Source organism: Melopsittacus undulatus, chromosome 9 (genome assembly GCF_012275295.1).
Source record: "Melopsittacus undulatus isolate bMelUnd1 chromosome 9, bMelUnd1.mat.Z, whole genome shotgun sequence".
Lineage (NCBI taxonomy): Eukaryota > Metazoa > Chordata > Aves > Psittaciformes > Psittaculidae > Melopsittacus > Melopsittacus undulatus.
In genome coordinates, this window is record NC_047535.1 from 31,529,220 (window position 1) to 31,552,081 (window position 22,862).

Sequence of the window (22,862 nt, forward strand, 5' to 3'; positions counted from 1 at the left end):
AACAAGGCCTCAGCATCATGCAAAAGGCATTCCAGTCCTTGGTTGTGAATACAGTTGTGTAGGCAGAGGATTATTTGTTTTCCAAGTAATTTGTGCACATTCACAAAATTGCAGCTGTCTGTAGTTCTCCTGAAATATCCGCTCTGATGTTTACAAGCCATAAAATATAATCTGTCTTTTGCAGGGTTCCAATTGTTACATTTGGAAATATATATATGTGCATCTTTTTTTTACACTCCCATTACATACTGGCTATGAAGCCTGTACAACACCAGTACTATCTTGAGGAGCTACTGCCCTGAGACAACAGTGGACAAACCTTTGTGAGAACCAGAAGGACCTCTCTAATACACTTTATGGGTCACAGAATCACAGAATGATTTGGTTTCGAAGAGACCTTAAAGCTCATCCAGTTCCAACCCCCTGCCATGGGCAGGGACACCTTTCACTAGAGCAGGGTGCTCCAACCCCCATCCCAACCTGGTCTTGAACTCACTCTTATCCCAGCATAACCATCTCATGAAGAAGACCACATGAAATGGAGGTATGGGTTACAACTCAGCTTAGGAAGACAGTCTGCTGCCTTGGCCCAAGCAGAGTTCATGCAAGGATGGACATGCAAGGTTCGTCAATTAACAATGTGGCCAGTGATGACGGTGACCCATCATTCAGCAAACAGGTCTCTTTACACATCTATTCTTGCAAGCAAACCCAACAACATTAAAACTACTATATTTGCAATGTGGCTATGAACCAACAGGCTAGGCTGGCAGCTGGCATCTCCCAACAGGTTTGTTCTGGGTTTTTCTGAGCTATTAAGAGTGAGCCAAAGCAACTCTACTTGTTGCTGGAGTCTTTTTCCAACGAAAGATGGGGTTTTTTTTCACATGGTTTCTGATATTTGCTTTTTGCTTCATCTACAGCTGAAAAACTGTTTTCTCGCAAAAGTTGTCCAAATGAACAAAACACCATTCCCTATGATAACGAAGTCCTTGGAATAGACATTTCCTGCAGTAAATACGGAAGCGTGCACTGCACCTGCACAACACAAAGTGACCCCACTCAAAGCCTGGAACACAAATTACGAGCAACTCATCAGCCCAAGGTCTTGATGAGCCACAAAATGCACAAACCCAAACACCTGACCAAGAAATCACAGTGGAATGCTGCTGGGCAAACCAGGACTGATCACCTTGGTACTCCTGAAGTGACTTGGTGAAAAACTGATTGGAAAGAAAAATAAGAGGTAGGAAGCTATACCCAGCTCAGTGGGATCCCTTAACTCCAACGGACTCCCTGGATAGTTCTCACTTAAACCCAGGACAAATCTGTCCCAAGCTGTTCAACCCCATGCTGCAACCCATCCAAGAGGTCCACGTGGTTGCACAGATGTGTCGTAAAAGGCTCAATGTTGAGATATACCACAAAGCTTAATAACTGAAAACACAGTGACTTATTATTTGATTCTGTGCTGCTTAAAAAATGCCTAAGTGACATAACTGGCAAGAAAGTGCTGAGCTTCAACAGTCACACCTCAGGCTTTTAAACACCCTCAACCCGTGTGCTCCACCACATGATATACTCGATGCTTGCTGGCATGAGCTATGGAGCTGCAACATGACTCCCATGACACAACACGATGGAGGACAACCTTCTGAAGGGCAGATGTTATCAGGCTATGGCACTGGTGACCTTGGCAGCTCCGGCAGAGGCACCGCTGCCTCCTCACACCACGCTCTGACACCCATCACTACCTGAGCTTCTCCCGTCATCTTCTCACCTCGCTTCCAAATGGATCTCAAAACTTTTTCAGCTAGACAAGCTAAACCCAGGATGTAGATTTTCCAATTAGTCTCTGTTTAAACATCTGTTGGTAGACTGCATTTAACATTAGTTATTTGAGCAAAGCGCAATTTGATTAGGCTGTCTGAAACGGAGCCAAAGTCTGCAAAATAATAGCTCAATTAAATTTTGTTTTGCTTTCATTTGTCTTATACTTTCCTGAGTGTGATACAGTTGCATATAATCAAGTAAACTAATTCCTTTCAAAATGAGATATTTCAGTGCCTTTTCCATCTCCTCTCAAAGTTTATTTAATAATCTATTCCATCTTCTCTATGCTTCATCGAACTTCATCCTGACACAAAGTACATTTCTTTCTTGTGCCTTCAGTCTACTTTCATTTTCTATGCTTCCAATGACTTGGGATTATGTGCCATTAATGTTACACCTTAAATAGATCAGTAATTTAGAAATGCAGATTACACTTATCAGGAAAATAAAAACATTTCAGCAACGCAGCAGCCTCTTCTTTGCACACACCACAAAATATTTTGCCAACCAGACGACACAGCTGTAAAACTGTCAAGCTCAAAAGCCACATCCAAGCAGCATTTCCAATTGTCTCTCTGGGTTTAGTTTCTACTTATTCTGTTATGTTGCACTTGTTGCCCTGAAACTTCAATATTAGCTCTAGAGATTCAAACACATGAGGCAAACAGCTGCTCTCCTCTGCTCAAGCAAGCTAGATCAAACTGCCTTCTCCCTTTTCCTCCTGCTTTTCATTTTTTACTTTCTTTTTAACCAAATCGTTGTAATTCAAGTATTTCTGACACAGTTGATGGGTTTAGGGCAAAATTCTGCTCTGTGATCATCACTGCAGCTTCCTCAATGCACACTCGGTCAGTGCACAAGGCGCACCAGAGCTTCCCTATGCTGACTACAGAAACTTTGCCTTGAGGATATAAAAATGAGAAAGTCACAGTAACTTAGCTGCTATGTAGATGTGTGTATGATTTAAATTTAAACATTAAACATTTAAACATTAACTTCTTTCACACTTCTGTTAAGAAAGGAAGAAGCATGCATTCTTTGAGAGAAGAGATTGCTTTTATCGGAGGAGATTTTTGATACGCAGTACTTTAAGTGGGTTTTTTTTCTTTCTAACATATTTGTGGCAAAGTGTGAACACAAAGGGACAAGCTGAAATAGGTATCTGGCAGCTCTTCCCCAGCGCATGCTGCTGAAAGCCACAAGTACTACTGCAGTTGTTGGAAATCTGTGATTTTGATGCAGAAAGGCGAGGGACTCCTTCCTATTGCACTGGTCCAGCTCAGCCCTGCCCTGCCACAGGCCGTACTTCACAATACTCCTGCAACAAAGCAGCCTTCAGCATTAGAAGCGGCTGAAGTCCATGGAAGTTCAAAATGGGATATGTCCTATTTAAAATGTAGAGAGCTACTAAATATGACAACCATCTGATGTATGAAAATTATTCACAACCAAAAACAGACAGTCTGGAAATAGCTGGGATGACTTCATTTAGACAGAATTACCCAAATCTGTTTCTAATATACACAGTACACATAATAAATTTTTACAATATGACAAGGAAAACAAACTTAATAAAAGTTCCTGATCTTTTGTTACACAAGCAAGCTATAGCCATGATATGTTTATAATATTTTGCCTATGATATCACAGCTAAGTAACAAAAGCAGAGCAACACAAAAACCAGTTACTAGGTATGACTTCACCTTGCGACTCCCCTAGTGACATTGCTGTGCGCATCACCCCAGCATCCTACCTTCCCCATCTACAGCCCGTGCTCCACAAGTACTCGCTTTTCACTAATATTCTCCTTTTCCCTTTCTCCCAGGCACCCTTTGACTCGGGAAGTCGTGGATCTCTATGACGAGAGTTTGTTTTTTTCCAACGACACCAGGACTCATCTGAACGGTAAGAGATTTTTAGCCTGTTTCCTGAACTCCTGGTTATTTGACAAGTGCTTGAAAACCCTGTTATAAACAATCTCTGTAGGAAAACAGATGATGTCTTACGATCACAGAAGGTAATTTTTTCAAGAACCCAACTTTTTGAGCATTTCCCAGATGCACCACGTCAATCTTCCTGCGTTTGACTATCTCAGCTGGTTTTCCAGCCCGGGCGTTTCGCCAGGCAGGCCGGACTGCCCCTCATTGTCACTTCTGTTCGATGGCACTTGCACCCACTGCTGTTATTCCAGGCTTCAGGAAATTTTCTAACCACTGGACAGGCTCCAGCACTGCGCACTAATAAGTTGCAGATTGCAGCACTCTAAGCGCGCGTGTGTTTGTGTGTGCATGCGTGTGTCAGATCAGGGCCACGGTTTCAAGGGGGGAGGTGGGGAAACAGTAGTTCAAAAATGCTGCCTACTCAAATTGACAGAAAAGTGACCCCTGCACTTCATCAGAAATTCCTGCAGACTGACAAAATAAAGGAGTTTGCTTTTATCACACACAGAAAGACTCATATGGAAAAATGGAAACACTACATCACTCGACCTTAGGTTGCCCCCTTTTCAACCACAGATGAATATTATGTATAAAAATTGTAAATCAATTTGAGATGTATTAAAGGAGATTCTCCTTTTTTTTCCAATATTAAAGGTAATACCTTTTAATCTCTAGCTTCATTTTGTAATGTCAAGTAAATGAGAAAGGCTTAATTTCTGTAACTGAATTTTGTTACTCTTAAGTCTATTTAGCATCTCTGCATGGTGTTCACATCATTTCCTACACTTTGCTTGCATCGGGAAATAATGAGCAAGCATCACTTACCCAACACTGAGTCACAAATATTTGCCTACATTAACAGAGCATTAAAAGCCATTTTAAACAACTTAAGGAAACTGTGCTAGCTTTGAACTGTGATTCACTACTATGAGAAATGAAGAAACTTTTCCTCTTCTAAAGGCAAAAAAATCAGCTGCTGCAACCTCCTTGTAGTATCTTTAGTTCCTAGAGCAGACTTTCCCCTTACACAATAGATTTCTTTGCTTAATGAAACTACTTCTGAAATTTTCCTATGCTCGGTGTTGGATACTTTGAAATTTCAATCTTTTCACATCCTTGAACTCTCATCAACATTTTTTTCCAGACTGTGTCAATAAAATTGATTACTTGCAGTTCTGAACTCTGTTCTGCACATGGAAATAAAACAATTTGTTTTAAAGGATTTTCTGAAGAAAGCAGAACTTGGCAACCCTATTGCTGAGATCAAAAAAAAAAAGGGGAAAAAAAAGGGGCCAAACCAAGCAAGCCTTCCCCACAAAGAGCAAAACAAAAAGAAACCTCTCCAGCAAACAAGAGAAGCGACATCCTGATCTTATCACTGCAGAAGCGAGAGCTAAATTCCTGACATACACATCATCAACCTCGCCGCTGTTCTCCCGACTGATACATCTCCCTGTCAGATATGAACGACCCTTTTGGATCATTAATATGTTCATTAATTTGTTATCAATTCTTGCTCACTGTACTTTAAACCGCTCCGTACCACAGCTCAGGAGTGCCTCGACGGCGCTGGTGTCACCACATGCGTCAGGAACCCTGACTGCCCGGTTGTTGAGATGCCTCATGCCTACAACCGATCTGTTGCTTTTACAAGTTTAATCTGGGTATTAAGGAGCTGATTGTGGAACCATGTCGCTATAACATCTTCAACCCAGCTGTACATCATATAAACTACTATAGGAGGGAGCAGTCTCCCAAGATTCCTAGCAGCAGTGCATACCTTTAACTCCCTAATCTGTAATACTACAAAATACTGCTCTCATTTCTTCCCAAGCACAAGTGGACTACCAGCAAGGGTCCAACAGTGTTATTCCTAATTACCTTTTTTTCACTCTTGATCCTGTGGCGCTCATAATTAGTTACCTGGGGCTGCAATCCAATTTGAAGTGATGACAAGAAAGTGATCCATGAAAAAGTAATAAGTTAAATCCAATTTCAGCCTTCCTCTAATTAAATGCACATGGAACTAATGACTCAAACCCTACCATTTCAGTGATAATGGTAATTAGCGAGGTGGGAGTCACTCTCTTTTTTCAACACTGTAGGTGTAAACCACAAGGTAAAATGGCAGGAGCACTCTTAATTACATGTGTCATTTTGTCAGCAATTTACACATTTCTGACCAGTCAGGAAGGTTCCATTTGTTTTCCCCTTCCCCGAGGTGGATAACACATGGCGGGAGCGGGGCCCAGCCAGCCCCATGGCCCCGCTCCCAACATGGGCAGAAAGCACAGCTTTTACAAACCTGTTCTCTAAATGCTCCATGGTAAAGCAGAAAACCTGCTGCAAAATTACACTGGGGGTGCTCTAACGAGACACAGGGCTGGAAATGAGGGATCATGGCTCCTACTTTCACTTTTGCCCCTCAGGACCGATTCCTTTATAACATGGCAGATGCCCAAAGTCCCAAATACCCCAGAGGGAGCTACACACCTTAACGCAGCTCTCTGACCTTGGGCGGGTCACTTAGTACTTCTCTGCTGGGGTTTACACAGCTATAAAATGAGAATAATCACATTTGCTGACAGCTCCTCACACTACCAGCTCTCCCAATATACTGGTATTTTCCTAGAAGCCATGGTTTTTTGGAATCATATAATTACAGGACAATCAGACTTCTTTCAAGAGAAGAAAACTTGCATTTTTCACCTTTCTGCTCAGTCGGAAAGCTGGAAAACCTGAATACTAAAGGCTTTAACAAATATGTAAAGGGCAGCAAAAGAAGGCCCACAGGGTTCACTGAAAAAAAAAAATTAGAATCCTTAGTATCAAAATTTTCAAGCTGATCATGTAATTTTGAGGACCTGATTCAGCTTTTGTCCTGGCTGTGGGGTGGATGATGTCTGCACTTCACAGGCACTGACTAACACCTATAATTGGTCTATGGGCTGAAGGAATTATGGGTCCTTTGGCAGAAACCAGAAACAGTCAACTTTGCTTGATTTCCAAAGTCAGAAGTAAAAGTTAAGGATTCAAGTGCAAGTTTCATAGGTGAACTATTTAAGCCCTGCAGAAGTGAAATCTCAACCCAATTGGAGTTGGTGGCAACATTCCCATTGGCTTGGCTGAAGCTTTATTCAGACCAACTCCCATGTTCAAGACTGAAACAGAGAGATACTCATAAAAATGGAATAAATACACTTGCAAATTCACTTCCCCTCCCAAATTATCTGCTGAGACATTACTTCTTTACAGTTGTTAAATTTACCACCATGTAAAAAAGATGCCCTGCACGTAAAGCCCAAGACCACATAACCTGGTACTTGTGTGCTCCAAGTGAAACAGAGAACACCCTTCCCTTCACCTTTCAGTGTTTATGATGCTGTTGAGCTAATGATCTCTAATTTCATTAAAATCAACAATAATTGCCCCCAACATCAAGCAGCAGTGATTTTTAAATCTTGCCCTTTTCTATCTCTCAAGATACTGGAAAGAAATAGTAGGATAACACAGCATGCAAATTGCTTTAAAAAGCAGCGGTATGCAAAGGCAAAGACAGCTCTGTCCTCTCAGCCTCCCCCAGTCTCACCCCCAAAATCTAAACCAAACCCAAATTCTTTCCCTGGCCGTGAATTAAAAGGCAGATTTATTTTCTGTTTTGTCAACTGAAACCAAACGTTTCCATCTTTGTAAGGACATTGTTTCTTCTCTCCAAACACATGCAGGTTCACTATCAAACAATAAACCTCATTTTAATCCCATCAAAAAGTCAAGTGATGGATTTCAATTGCAAGATACTGACTTTGGACGTCCTAAATCTGTTTTCAGTCCAATATCCAACTTTCAGCTCAATGCAACATTTACGTCTTTAAAAAAACCTGTATTTTTAGTATTGCCAAAACACACATGCACTTTTACTTTCTTGGGAGAAAATGTGTCTCTTGATTTGTTTCCAATCTGTGTGCTCTTGCCAGCGACTAAAACGCTTAAAGAACCAAAATGAATAATCGTTAGGAGCATCAGCAATTAAAGCTGCAAATTTTAATCAATACATCTATTAATACAAAGATTTATCTATCTTGGCCAGGAAAAATGTGCACATTTTCAAAATCCTAAGCATACCTGGCCTGTTAAATTATTTGTTTCATAGACTTAAGGAAATCCAATGTCTATGGCAAATATATTACCAAACAGGCTTTAGGGTTTTTTTTTCACTTCCAGTAATTTTTGCAGGGATGATGTGTTTTTTTTAATGCTCTTTTCCCAACTGCTGGTTACTAAATCCATTCCATAACTTCCAATCTTCTTTTGTTTGTGTCATCAGGCTGTGAAACCAGAGGTCACTGCCAAATGTAAAGCACGGCAGTGTGAGATAGGCTCAAAATGTGAGTCATCGGGTATTTGGAGATTTATTTACTTTCACATATCAGCAAAGCACATCTCCACTCCTGTATCCAACTTCTTATACACTGAATATGTCAAAATCTGCTAAAATCAGGTCTCCAGGCAGAATTAACAGGGTCAAGAGACCCAAAAGACAAAACTGGAGCCCACTGTCATGTAGATGTTTTTGAAGCCCCCATGCCCCAGTGTGGCCATGGGATGATGGGATCTATTTAAGTACTGTGGCTATTTGATCAGTGAATAAGGAAGGAATACAGGATATGATCCACAAGATGATTACAGATTAGGTATGTAGTGTTCAGTAGATGAATTTTCCATACCTGTTTGTGGTAGTGGGGTTTATGTGACAAACCTGCCAGCCAACGCTAAAGTGCTGAGCCCAACATGGAGCTATTCCAGCCCTGCGTGGAACCAAACCAGCCTCCCGTCTTGAGCAGGGCCACAGAGCATCTGGTAAGGAGAACCAGCACCCTGGGTGAACAGCATCCCTTCCTCCCCTGTCATGCCAACACAGCTCCCAGCACTCATGTTAGGGAGCTCTTCACCAAGCACAGCAGAGATAAGCAATGCCTACAGTACTCTTGTTATACACAAAGTCTGCCTGTCAGAAAAAAAACCCAGGTAACTGCTAACCACTGTGGCTATCGAATGAGACATCTCTATTTATAAGCCAAGTGCAAAGATGATTCGGTTCATTATTTAAGCAAACTTTTGGAAACCGGGCATATTTCCACCTCTCTCAGCATTTATTCTACACGCTGTCAGCAATGGGTATTGCCTCGTCGGTGCGGTGCCATCCAACTTCAAGGGCTGTGGGTGCCTGTGTGGGTGCAGTTTTACTCACAAATTCTACCCCCAGCACCACTGTTTTCTTTCAGCCACAGATTTTCATTGCAGGGATGTGCTCAGTGTCTGTTACATTCAAGAGGACTTCCAGTACGTTTAAGACCGCAAAAGCACCAAGAGTGAGGAGGGGATAGGGAAAAAAAAAGACTGGGCAGTCATTTGAATCAGTGAGTGACAGGCTGGGCCAGCTCTCTGTATACATTAATAAATTAGAATTTTAATTGTGTCTCTGACTGCAGGAGCTGCTCCAGTACTTTAATACGTACCAACAATTGTCTATGTTATGGAATCCGTGATGTGGCCTTCACTGTTGACCTCTGCAACACAATTCCCAGTCTGACTACGGAAACTGTTTGGTTTGATCCTTTCAACTTATTTGAATCCTGACAAATAAGCTCACAGCTGAAAGGTCAACACAGTCATATTTCATCCTCTGGAGCTATTCTTAAGACATCTGCACAACAAAGCACTTCTTTTAGTACCTGACACTGGACCTAGCCAGCACAATCTCTCATTAAAAATGTCCCCAGTGGAAGAGTCTATTAAAAGGCATATGGATCAGCTATGGATTTACCAAATAAAATATTTTTGAAAGCATTAATGTAACGCTCTGGATTATGGTGCTCTACGCTGCCAATAAAACGTATATTTGCCCAATGACAAAATGCTTCATACTTTCCAAAAGAATAATGGCTCGGCTATAAAGTGTGAGGTGTTGTCCAGCAGCCTGAGCACGGGGGTGGGAGCCAGGAACTCATGAATCTTAATCCTACCTCTAAACCAAATTCCCTCTGTGATCCTAAGCAAGTCACTTAACCTGCTTCCTTCAGTTTCCCAGTCCAGAACTGGGATAATGCTACCTACTTATCAGACTTTCCTTCTGGGGGTGTTTTGGAGATTAGTATTTGCAAAATGCTTTGAAGATGAAATCACTACACAAAAGCGAGAAGTTGTCCGTGCTGGGCCAAGGGCTGCAGTTAATGGCTATTCCTCACTCAGGCAAAACTCCCCTTGAAGTGCCTGTTAGCTTTATTTGGGTAAGAACTGCGGGATGGGGTCCTCTCACTTTACTGTCAAGGCCTTTAGTGATGCTGACTTTACCTTCCACTTTCTACTACATATTTAAAGTGCTCAGGATCCGTACTTTTGGAGGAAAATAATCTGAAGCACATATAAAAGGCAAGAGAAGCAGCAATGCTGTCAGGGAACTCATGGTGATAGTATATCAAACTAAAAAAAAAAAAATAGAAAGAGCAAAACAGACATGAGTTTGACAACGTGCTATGACAACAACGGAAAAGAGAAAAAAAGCGGAAAGAATTTGGGGCTACAGAGGCTGAAGCATCAGATACAGAAGAACAAGATAAGATAAATGTCCCAGCTACAGGGCTTTGTGTGACTGCAGCTGAACTGCTGTATTCAGGAACTTATTATCAAAAATACAGTGACACACTGCAATTGCAAAGAGAGCAGTAATAAAAGCAATAACCAGCTGCAACCCAGCAAAGTGGTCAAGGGTCTGGAAGTGCCGGTTTACGAAACACATAAAGAACTAGATACATATAATTTGCCAAAACTGGCAAGTACATGTTAGTATCTCAGATGTTTGAGGAGTGTGAACACGAGGCAAGGCAAGGGACTGACTCAGTATTTATACAAGCAGTATTACTTGGAGCAAGAGGATGGAATTAAAGTGGAAAGTTCCTGAGCGTGTGCTTTGTTATGGAAAACCATCTGAAGGAAAATAATAGCGGTCCTACCCACCACTTGGGATTTCTAACACTAGAATAGCAAAAGAAGAAAAAAAGAGGAAAATGTGATACATGACCTAATAGGTCTTTCTTGTCTTTAACTCCTGTGATTTATCCTGCAAGACTAGCAAAATGTACTCTGAAGCTGCCTATGTGTGCAGACATCTTCTGTTTGGGAATGCTGTACTGGTTTTAGCTTTCTGAATTCATAACAGAACAAAGCCTGGTAATATTTAGATTTTCTTTCTAAAGATGTCCATACATCAGCAGACAATAAAAGGGGAAAAAACACACCGACGATATGGTATCCTAGTATTTCCCAATATCCTTGACACAGCAAATCATCGGTTTGAGTGAACGCAGACTACAAATGGAACAGCAATCAAACAGAAATGTTAATGCAAATCTCCTATGCACGCTGACACAGTAACAAAAGCTATTCCATTTTGTCATGATCCAACCCTACCACATGCTAATAGATGTACACGCTCATGATCTGTAAATATGCTGTGGTGGGATTTTCAAGCACACCTAGCACAGGTCCTCACACCACCTCCATCAGCCACAGCCGCTCTGTGGACTCCACTAGGAGGAAGCTCCTGAATGTCCTGTCCCAGCATCCACAAGGAAGACACATTTATTCAGCTTTTACAAGCCTGCTCAGGGAGGCACAGAGGCTCCCCTTACCTGAAGGGCTGGCTGTTTGTCATTCCTCTTCGGAGACTTTAATCCACTAACTTGTTGCTGCTGCTGCTGCTGCTGCTGTTGCTGCTGCTGCTGCTGTTGCAGTAGAAGCTGTCGTGCTACCTGGAGAGCCTGCAAGGGAAGAGGTTTGAAAACTGAGTTTACAGCAGACAGGGTGTGGGGAGCTACATGCACAGTACCTAGGGTCAAGGCAACCCTTAGCCATGGAGTACAACTCCACTCCTGAAGCACCCTCACTAAGGAAAGCAGTTGACTGCCACAAAAAAAGACAAGTCAGCACTTGCATTCAATGGACCAATATCCCACTGCTGGGTTTCCTATTCTATGGAGACTATGAGAAAACCAGCAGCAGACGATGTTCAGCTCCTGGGTGGGAACCTTGAGTAGCTGCGGGAGCAGCTCACAGTCTTCCTAGCTGCCAGCAGGCTCTTGTGCTAATGGCTTTCATGCTCCTCCAGCGGGTCAGGTCAGGTTTACAGAAGAGGGCAGTCATATATCACTGTCTGCTCTCCTGAGAGCCAGAGGAAGTCAGGGAAGTTTCTGGAAGGCTGTGGTGGGAGGAAGAGAATAGCCAGTGGCAAGGAGAGAATCCCAGAGGTATCATGCTAAAGGCTGAGGAAGCTGCAAGAAGCATTCACTGCCCAGCAAAATCACTAAGAGCTCGTGATGGACCAGCAGTGGGGACTCAGAAGGGAGGAGGCAGAGCAGTGAAGGGACAACGCAGCCTTACGGGATGGAGAGGCAAAGGATACGATCATGAAAGCATGAGCAGAGCATCACACAGTGGGGAGTTACTGCACTACTTTGTGCAAAGTGAAAGAGTGCCCACACTGGAGCTGTGTGGGGCCCTGTTTCTCCATCAGGTGGGGAAAACAAGGGAAGATAAAGGGGAAAGAAGTACAAGGGCAAATCCCTGCCCTGGCTTCCTCCTGGCTCCCCAGACAAGGGCCCACAAGGATGATCCCAGTAAGACAGGCGGTGGCACCATTGAGGCTCCGCTGCTGAGACCTGAGCCCGCTGCTCCCAGAGGATTCACCAGCACCGGACTCGGGCCGCCTTGGTCTCCTTGGAGACGTTCAGTACATGTGTAGGTGGAAAAGTGGGAAGGCTGAAGACTTCATTAATGTAAAACAAGAAAAATAGTCCCTTTGCAAGATGCCTACACGGAAGGAGGGAAAAAGCCTTCCCCACTCCTACTGTGTATGCTCTCTGAGTGATTTAATTAATACCTATTTAATTAAGGAGTCAGATACGCTTCGGGTTTCACTTGCTTCTCCAAGTTGCAAGTGTCTCATCTTAGCACAGAAGTGCTGGGAAAGGTTTGACACCGAGGACTGCAAACTCGGATCTGCCACCCCCAAGTAAAACCTTGTTATTTTATGGCCTAGGCCTGTAATTGACTTTGAAGGGACATTCAGCAGCCCTGGGAGAGGCTGAAGAAGCACTGCTGCTGGCCAGCACACCAACACAAGTTGGGCGCAGAGACCTTAGCATGCTCCGGCAATGAGCCCTCCTTTCAGATTCATTAACAAGTCTCCACTGGATGAGAAAAACTCTGTGAGGTTGGATGTGATTTCCGGCAGAGCTGTGTGATGAAGAAGTCAGACTTTACACTGGGTAACTGGCTGGAACTCAGTGCCTGGGAGAGCATCTCTACAATGGTCCATGTCCCCAGGAGGGGTGTGAGGAGCTGCCGGGCAGGGCATGTCTCTGCTCACACACACGTCTACAACCACCCTCGCCATCGGTTCACCGTCAAGAAACTAGAGCCCAGCAATTAACACAATGCAACAAAGGAAACCTTTCTGCAGGATGTACTAAGAATGGTTAAAAAAAAAGTTATTTTTATTGAATTAGCTTATTTAGCTGTTAAAACATCTTCAAGGGTGGGCAGAAACAGCAGAAATAAAACCTACAAGGCTTAAGGGGATGGGCAACAAATACTCACCTACTTAACAGGGCTGTTGTATGGCTTATTTAATTAATGAATACTTGTAAAGCACTCTGAGTTGCTCAGACAAGAAGCGCTATACAGTACAAGCGCAACATATTATTATATATTATTAAGACTGGCTCTGCAGAAGAATAATTCCAGGTAAATGTGCAATCAAATGATCATTTTAGTTCCCAGTAATTAGATTCAATAGGCCAAAAAAAAACCATAGAAGCCTTTCTTTAATCATACACTAAACAATCAGAACATCCCTAACCTTTCAAGCTACAGCCTTTTTGAATAAAACATCATCAGCTTATAGATATTATTCCAAAAAGAACCAGTCACCATATGTGTTGTCTCTTTGAAATACAGTTGCTATAGCAGACCCTGCATGCATTTCATGTGATATGATCATATTCTACCCGTTCTGGCAGCTGAGAGGTTGCACAATTAAATTGGCTGCCAGAAATTTTTGAAGATTCCCAGAACAAGTAGCCGTGCAAGAAATGCCTCCTTTCTGCTCGAGCTGGCCACGAAGCTCTGCACAGCTTGGTGGGGTCGTTGCTGCCACCACCAAGTCCTTAACACAGCTGACCCCATGCTGATGAAGATCTCTGCCCTAAGGGCAAGGCTCTGATGGAGCAAAGCCAAAGCTCTGTCCCTGCTCTGGTCCCACCTGCACAGCACCCACTCGAGGTGACATCTACATCACCCTGCTCCATGTCAGGCTGACACTTGTCCTGGTGCTGTGTGGGAGGAAAGGATTAAGAAGAATGAGAGTAACGAATGGGTTGGCCAAAGGGAGCGCCCCAGATACAAGGAGTTGGGATGGACAGGAACAGCAAAGGCAGAAACATGGGGGGGGCAGGCAGAGGTGAGATGGCAGCAAGCTGACAACTCAGGGAACTGCAGCTTGAAATGGCATTTCCCATCTCTCTTCTCTCAAGATTTCACTTTTCCACTTATAAATAACTGACAGCAATAAAAGCTAAGGATCAGATGAGCTAGGGTTTAAGATGTGGAAGGCTGTTTATAACTCAGATCTGGTTCTTATTGAACATCTGCATCAAGCAGCTACTGCATCCTTGGTGGTACAGTGAACCCAGGGATCCCAAGTCCCTCTGTGTTTCCCTGATCAGCCTTTCCTCTCTCCTGTCTCAGACCAAGCAGTACTCCTGCCATTTCCATGTCTCATCCACGCTCCTTACACATGCTAGGACATGTAGAAGAAAGATAGCTAGTTCAGTTCTGGAAGCACCAACCCTCTTTCCTCTTATATGCGAAGTATTTCAAGTCCACTTGGAGTGCCTTTGTGAAACTAATCAGCTGATGCTGGTTCAAGCCTGGTGGACATTTGCACATCCCATTTAATCCAAGCCAACAAGTGCTGCACCTCTACCCTCCTCTCTGGTTCCATGCGTAGCCCATTGCTGGATGCTGGTGAGGGAGCCCTGCTGAGGCTGCCAATGCTGCACAGTGCTCAAGCAAGAATAGACAGGGAAATTAATTTGAGAGCAAAGTCAGTCCCACAACCTTCATCAGCACGGAGATTCACAAGCAGGCCTGTACATTAATAAAGCTTCCTGTGGGAGTAGATGTTGCCTTTGATTTGCATGTGAATTCAATGCTAGTGAGAAGTGCCAGACTGTCAGACATGGAGACCAAAGTCTCTTATCTTTCCAAAAGCTTCTGTAGCAGTTTCCCCACATTTCCTTAATCATCTGCCTTGTCCTCAACTTACTGAACAGGCAGTAGAGAGTAAAGCTGGACGCAGTTCAACTCCTGCTGCTGCCAAGTCCTGAAACAAGGGTGCCAGGACTGTTTACTGCTAGCCAACAGCTCTGCTAACGTGGCCCTCTCCTCACAAGCAGGTGCTCTGACATCTCCAAGCTCTTTTCACACATTCCTCCCCACTGCCATAATTGCATCCGAAATCTCCACTTCTGCAAGTGAACAATTGCAGGGGCTGTGGTAAACATAGCTCGTGCTTGTGTATCCAGGCAACTGCATGGTCCTTCACAGGACAGGCAGGTAGAGATGCCAAGAGCCCCAGAACCACAGAGGTGATTCAGGTATCTAGCCCATGTTTACCATCAACCATGTCATGTGCCACCAATCTGCACTGCTTGAAGAGCCTGCAAGCCTTGGGACAACCAGACCCAAATGCCAACCCTGGCGTCCAGCAGCTAATCATACACCATCACCAATCATTCTCCTCTCTGCATTGAAATACAAGCAGGAAATCTTCCCACTTACTGAAGGAAGAGAAATCAAAGCATTCCTTAGCAAGAGCATCTCCTGAGTGGCACGGTTCTTGGTCACTATCAACAGGATTTGAAAGGACAACATCAGTAAAAGGCTCACTACCAACCAAGTCATCTTGATTCTGCTCAGCTCTATGCCTAAATGCAAGATACAGTAAATGAACTCCCAAGCTGTTTTCTTATCCATTAGGAAATCACCAGAGATAAGGAGATTTTCTGGCGTAAAACAGAGAGCAGTAAAAAGGCAACTGAAACACTGCACTTTAGAGAGATTGACCAAACTAGGGATGATATGTGGGAGCCAACATGGGGTGACACTAACCCATGAAACATTTTAACAGCACACTCACGGTGTGACGAATCAAGACTGTTTCATTCAAAGATGCCACAAATTAAGTGGGAAGCCCCATCAAAAATCCCTCTCCCTGTGCTTAGGGAAGTGGCAACCACTTAAGGTTTCCCAACTAGTCAAAGCACCAAGTGGGGGGAGAAGTACACATCTGAGATGCCCAAGACCATTTTATTGCAAGATAGACAGAATGTGAGTTGTTTGCCCAGCTGTTGTTTGCCCAGGCACTGTTACCACCCAAGTTACGGTTGCAATACAACATTTTCGGACAAACTGCTCCATCTTTCAGTTTCACCATCCTCTTTGGGCAAGTTCTGCTCAAAGGGTAAAATCATAGCCCTGCCCCTGACTGCATGTGGCTAGAAACTCCTGAAGGGGGCTGGGGAAGGGAAACACACTGGAAAGAAAAAGAGCAGAACTTTAAAAATAGAAATGCTGCTTAAATGCCATATACTTGCTTACAGTGTTAGTACATAAGGAAAACAGTAACAGGATCCAGTCCTATGGAGTCTCTTGCTAACTTGTTCCACCACGGCAGCCAGTACAACAAGGCAGTGACTCTCCAACTGTTTTTCCATCAGCCTATTTCTATTGAAGAAAAACAGCTCAGCTCCTCCTTTCCTATCTGCTCCAACCGATACTAATATCAATCAGCTATTAATGAAATGTGAAGACCTAGAGCTATAATGGGTCTGACTCTAATGCCAGGAAAAGCTTACTTCTGCACCTGAGTTTTATCAGGCATGGAAAGACTGATCCAGGGAACTGCAGGACGTATGGAAAAGTATGTAAGTTGGAGGGTGGGCAGACAAGCAACAGACATGAGGATGCAAAAGAAACCGGCGTCCTGTCTGACTGCCAATTCCCAGGACACTTGTGCAGTAATTGGCTGCCTCCGAAATGGAGAAGCATGCACACAGAAGGGAACAAAACAAAATCCCATGTGTTTTTACAGATTCCTAAGGATTTTGGGCCTTTCCAGGTGGACAAAGCTGCCCATCAGGAAAGCAACTTGAGAAAGGAGGAAGGAAGTGTTCCCAGAAATCAGAGATGGTCCCGCAGCCATCTGAAGTGTCCAAGCAGTAAATCTGGAAAGTTACTCGCCAGCCAACATCATCATCTGTCCGTTATTTCAGTTATGGTCATTAAAAAGCAAAACACAACACAACAAGCAGAGAGAGATGAGACAGAAGATATTTTAAAGGGCACAGTCAACCCTTGGAGGAAAAACAATGCTACCCCAGTCCCAGACTCCAAAAATGAGACCTTCTGTGTTGACCTCAGAGCAGTAACGGATAGCTGGATCCTTACCCAGCTATGACTGCTGCTAAGCTTTCCCCACAGTGTTTTGGGCAAAGCATTGCTTTGCAGCATCCAGGCATGCAGTTCTCCACCATCTATTTTTCCCAGAGTTTCACAGTGTCTTTAGGCACTGAGGGACCACAGGGTTTGCAGGTAAAGGGGCTTCTCACAGTGGAGACATGGCCCACCTCTCAGAAGGGTTTCCTGCTTCCATTTAGTCTCACAAGGCAAGTACCTTTGTTTCTCCCGGGTGGAACGAGGTGGGATTTAGACTCAGCCAGCAATCTCTCTTCTTTCTCAGCTCCCATCTGTCCTCACACCCCGCTCCACTCCACAGCTGCTCCCAGCAGAGCGGCAAGATGCAGCTCACAAGCTCGGAAGCCCGGATGCACCCAAGCTTCAGAGCTGCTTCATGTCTCTCCCACTCCTGCCTCCTCTATCTCCTCTCCTGCGACACCCTCTTCTCCTGGAGCAGCAGATGTAGAGGAGCGGTGGTAGGAGGCAGACACATTGGAGGGGAGCCCTGCTGCAGCTCTCCTCCGACAGGCTGAGGAGCCACACAACGTGTGGAAACCGGCAAGGAGCAGAGCAGTATGCAAAGAGGAAAAAAAATAAAACATAGTGCAAAGCGACAGCAGTGGGTAGTGCTGTTCCTCTGGGAGGAACAGAACAGGGGGAGGTGAGATGAACCAACTAGAGAGAATAGGAAAGGAACCAAAATGAAGAGGAGGAATAAAATGTAGAAGACACAAAAAAGAGAAGCAGATGTTCTTGCAGCACTTATTCCCTCTGACATTCGTACCCAGCTCTTTCATCTTCCTCCAGAACAGGGAAACGAGCTGCTATGTGCTCCCTCCCTGTTCCCACCAACCTGACCCTTTGCACCACACATGAAAAGGAGCCAAGGCCAAAAGCCCCAATACTACTCCTGGCACCACAGGGAAGCCTGGGGATAATTACAAGCAGGACATGGGGCTCTGCCAGGATCCAGCACAACCTGGGGAAGCAGCTCTGCTGTCCAGCTTCCTCACCAGCCTTGGACTGAGATCACCCCAATCCCCATCTCATTCTCTATTTCCTTGTTTCAGTAAATAATCCTGCTCCATTTACCCTGTACCCAACTCTCCTCCCCAGGCGCAGCAGAGGGATGCTGTGAGCCAGGGCAGATGCTGCTGGTTGCCTGCACCCAGTGCATCACTCAGCTGCAGCTCCTCTGCAAGACTGGCTCCATCCAAGGGGCTACCAGCCAGCTCATCACAGAGGAGAGCTTCAACAACAATCCTTTACTCGAATGAGATGATCAGCTAGCCCTGAAGGCTTTGCTTAGATCTAGCCAAGTGACTAATGAGTGATTCCCATGCTGGAAAAAAGAGAAGGGACCTGGAGGTCCGCATGCTCACATCCTGTCCTTGATGTGACGGGGGCAGGCTTGGAGCAAGGGAGCTGGCAACATGCCTCATGCTGAAGCATCCATGAGAATAGTCATAAAGAAAGAAGATGAGTCTTTATTTCTCTTCCAGCAGGCTTAGTTTCTTTCCTCTGGAACAGATCCTGGCTACCAGTTGAGGAGATCCCCTCCAGAAAAATGCTCTGGAAACAGAAACCCTCTCTTCCAAACCCACAGGGTGGAGTTGCCTCTGCCCAGCTCTGCTACACTTTGTCCTCATGGGCACTGAGGTTACTTCTACTAGCAGGAGTAGGAGGATTCCATGCTCCTGCCCTACCACCCTGCAGCCCGCCCCACGGCTGGCAAGGTCCTTGCCCACTACCCCAGCTCAGCAGCAGCAGGGACCCAGCCCCATGTAGAGGGACAACAGGGATTTACCTCCAAAGGAGCCAGTTTTAATTTTGTGTTCTATCCATGAATTCCACCAACTTGGAGGAAAAGGTGGTCTCAGTTTTCTTCAAATATCCAGAGACCCAAAAGAGATGGAAGGGGGCAGGCAGGGTAAGACAACAAACCCAGCGAACACCAAAAACCTGAAAACCCCAGACCAGCCACAACAACGGCTACAAAAGTCCCATTCCTGAGGCACAAAGAGAGTCCTCAGGCAGTTGCACTGTAAAAACACCTTCTGTCCCCTCTTCTAAGCACTCACAGTCAAGACTCATCAAAGCCATTTAAAAAGCATCTGGCAAAAAGTTCCCAAACATTAAAAATGTCTCTCTTTATTTTGGCATGTCAAGATTCACAGCATGTAGTGGTCTGTACCAGCGAGAAAGGAGGGATGGGCCAACACATCCCGGTAAAATGAGAAAGGATACAGATCTTGGCTCCCTGCGCAAAATGAACCAGAACTGAACTATGGCTGAGGGATGAAAAAATCTCATGGGATTTCCAGCTCGTTTCTGTAGGCTCGAGATCAGATTCTGAACTCCTGTGTTTATCCAAAAGTGAACCAGACCTTTGAATATTTGGAGGACTATTCACTGCTGAGCTGCGTTTTTCTTGGATGTCAAAAGCACGGGAAGTTCTCAGATTTTTTAATAGGGAAGAGAAGAGGGATAAGGTTGGGGGGGGGGGGGAGAGAGGGAAGGGGGTGAGAAGGAAGAGTGCTCTTTTGTTGCTACAACATAAACAGTGTATTACATACAGCTGCTTGTGCGCTCCCCTGTGTAGTCAACAAACCAGGGAACATATTTTAAGCTTGTTTTCCAAAACAATGTATGACAAACTCGCACTGAGAGGCCCATGAAATAAAGCCCCTGACTGCAGACATCTCACCACGCAGCAGCAGACACTCGCTGCTGTCGGGTGAATGAAGGAAGCAAAATGTTGGGACAAGCCAAAACATGGGAAACGAATGCCGCAAATCACATCTCTGCACTTCGAGCCTATGGCACAACCTAATTTAGAATAGCTTCTGAAAGCCTTCTTTTGAAAAAGTTCTGGTAAAGCAAAAATAGGCAAGGTTCAGATGGAGGCGACAAAAATGATTAGGGGTCTTGGCAGATCCAAGGAGAGATTGATAACGGTGGGAGTGTTTAGTTTAGTGAGAGATGAGTAAGAGGGGAGATGACAAAAGTACACAAATTGTGACTCGGCCTGAGAAGGTACATCTGGTGCTATTTGCCATTTCTCATAAGCAACAGAAAGGGGACGTTGAATAAAGTCAGGAAGCAACAACCACCACACAAAAAAAATCAAGCAGATAACGGGTTTTTTTTCTTTCTTAATACACAACTCATAATTACTCTGGAACTTACTGTCACATGATATCACCAGTGCCAAGAGCACGGGGCGGATGCAAGGAAAGGATTAGACACTTGCACAGATAGTAATGAGAGCATTTACCTCTACCTTTAGAAAGATAAAAATATAAATCAGGATACAAATGTTTATGCTTCAGGGCATGAGCCAACCATAAATCACTGCAGGCTAGGAGGAAACTTTCCCCCATGGATAGGTCCTCTAAGTGTCCTTCATGGGCTTCTGCCCAAGGACTAACAGCCAGGGCTGGAGGGACCCCATGTCTGATGGGATTCAACTGCTCCTGTCCCTCTGCCTTCTCAGGTACCTCCACCCCTCAACTGCTGACCTTAAACCCTGTGCCCCAGCTCATCCTAAGCCTCCTCAACCCTTGGGGAGCCGCTGGGTGCAGGGTGGCTGGCCACATCCTCCAGCCCAGCCCCTGCCCACGTCACCTAGCCCCAGGCCACTCACTTCCTCTTCCTTCTTTCATCACCTTTAAGTTTCGGGTCCTAACTCTGCCAGCCCTTCCTCTTCTTGGTGCTTCTACTTAACTTCAAGATGCCAGGCAAATTCTCCTGGTTTTGATCTGAACCTGTTCCATAAAGGGAATCTACATCCTTGAGGAGGAGGATGACCCCCCTGCTGATACGGCACCTGCAGGGCAGCGGCAGTCAGGCGCTATTACGGACCGCGGAGCTCATCAATGTGCTGGAACTGACATGCGATTCGGGGAGACAAAGAGAGATTTTGAAAGCAAGTCAGTCTATTAAATTTATACCTACCTGCACAATGTGAAACAAACCACATCTCGGTTTCCTTTCATGTGCATGACAGTCTTAACTTGTTTCTTTTAATCCCATAAAAGCAGCTAAAGCATGCAACATGCTTCCCAGACATGAGGCAAACCTGTATTTTACTTCCTGACAGTGATTTAGTTTATAGGATGGGTTGCTGGTTTAGTTTTTTTTTACAGGAAAGATAATGAGCATTGTCCTAAGCTGGTAGTACAAAGGAAATACTACACACTACATGCTAGACACCTGGCATTGAAAAGAGAATCACACAAATTGACACTGTCTGTAACGGACCAAATCCAGCTGCAACCCCTTGTGCTGCACAGACACAGATACTGGCAGCTAAAAGATCCCAGCAGCATTCTCCAAGGTTTTCTTCAGCAGCCAGGACCCTTCTACAAATTCAAAGTGCCTCTCCTTTAGTCAGTCCTACCCCAAGTAGGACTGGGGAGAGGAGCAGGGATGTGCTGAGACAGAAATGACTGCGTCATAAATCCAGCAAGTCCAAAGGGGTGAAGCAGTAATCCATGGAAACGTTCTGCACAAGAGGGGCTTTTAAGTGCTTTTAATTCTGAGCTGCAAACCCAATAAGCTGCCAGAAGGCGGAGACCACTGAACACAAGGGGTTAATGGCCTTGCTAAAGAAAATGATACACATAATTTCCTTTTATCATAAAACAATACGTTTATTATTTTCTGTGTATCTGTTAAAAGGGCACAGCCTTCTGAGTGGAAAACAAAACACAGCTCGGTCACATGTTTATTTGCTTCAGTTACTCCCTTTCCCTTCTGATAAATAATCAAACATGCCATCCAGAAAAAACAAAACCAGTGAGCTGGGAAATTTGATGGTCATCAAATAGACTACGATACCAAGAAAAGCAGCCCACTGTTCCCACAGTGAGTTTTCTGCCCCACACCTACACTAACATCTGAGTAAATAACTTCAGTCACTCTTTCCATTTTCCCCATGCAATTACTCCTACTGTTAAACAAATTGTCCTTAAGGCAGTTGCAAACACCATTTTTTTTATCCCCCTGCAAAGTAGAACAACTTCTGAACATTAAAAAGCCAGACTAGCAATATATTTTAAAAATATGTTTGTTGTACTTGCGGTTTGGCTGCACACACAGCTTGATTTCTGCCTCTCTCTTCTAGGAAGACGGGGGTTTACAGCTTAAACATTTAAAGCGTATTTGGATCTCGGAGAGGCAAGGAAAAGCCTCAAGGAGGATGGGTTTTCTCCATGGGGCAGGCATATTTTCCATTTTCTGTTATGTTTGACACTCCATGAGCACCGCGAGTGCTTACCAAACCCAAGTTACCTGCTATTCCAGTGGACTCTTGAAGGGGGGAGAAACAACCAAGAAATATCAAGTACTTTTATAAGTCACTTGAGCAGAGAGGGATAAAATCCAGTGTACGCGTTGCAGCACGGATTACCCAGAGGATCTACGCTATCTTCCAACAACCCCTGAAGACCATTCATACAACAATCATTAATACTGAAAAACTGCAGAGAAAATCCCTCACGTGAGAAGTTA

At 44.4% G+C, this 22,862-nt stretch overlaps 1 protein-coding gene across 4 annotated transcripts in view; it reads right to left on the reverse strand.

Moving 5' to 3' along the window:
- The window catches only part of FOXP1 (forkhead box P1), a 385,773-nt gene that overhangs the window by 101,449 nt on the left and 261,462 nt on the right, over window positions 1-22,862 (reverse strand). For all 4 annotated transcript variants that reach the window (XM_005149417.4, XM_034065980.1, XM_034065979.1 and 1 more), the window contains one exon: window positions 11,462-11,590. In XM_005149417.4, coding sequence (XP_005149474.1) covers window positions 11,462-11,590 — 129 coding nt within the window. The remainder of the gene's footprint in view (window positions 1-11,461; window positions 11,591-22,862) is intronic.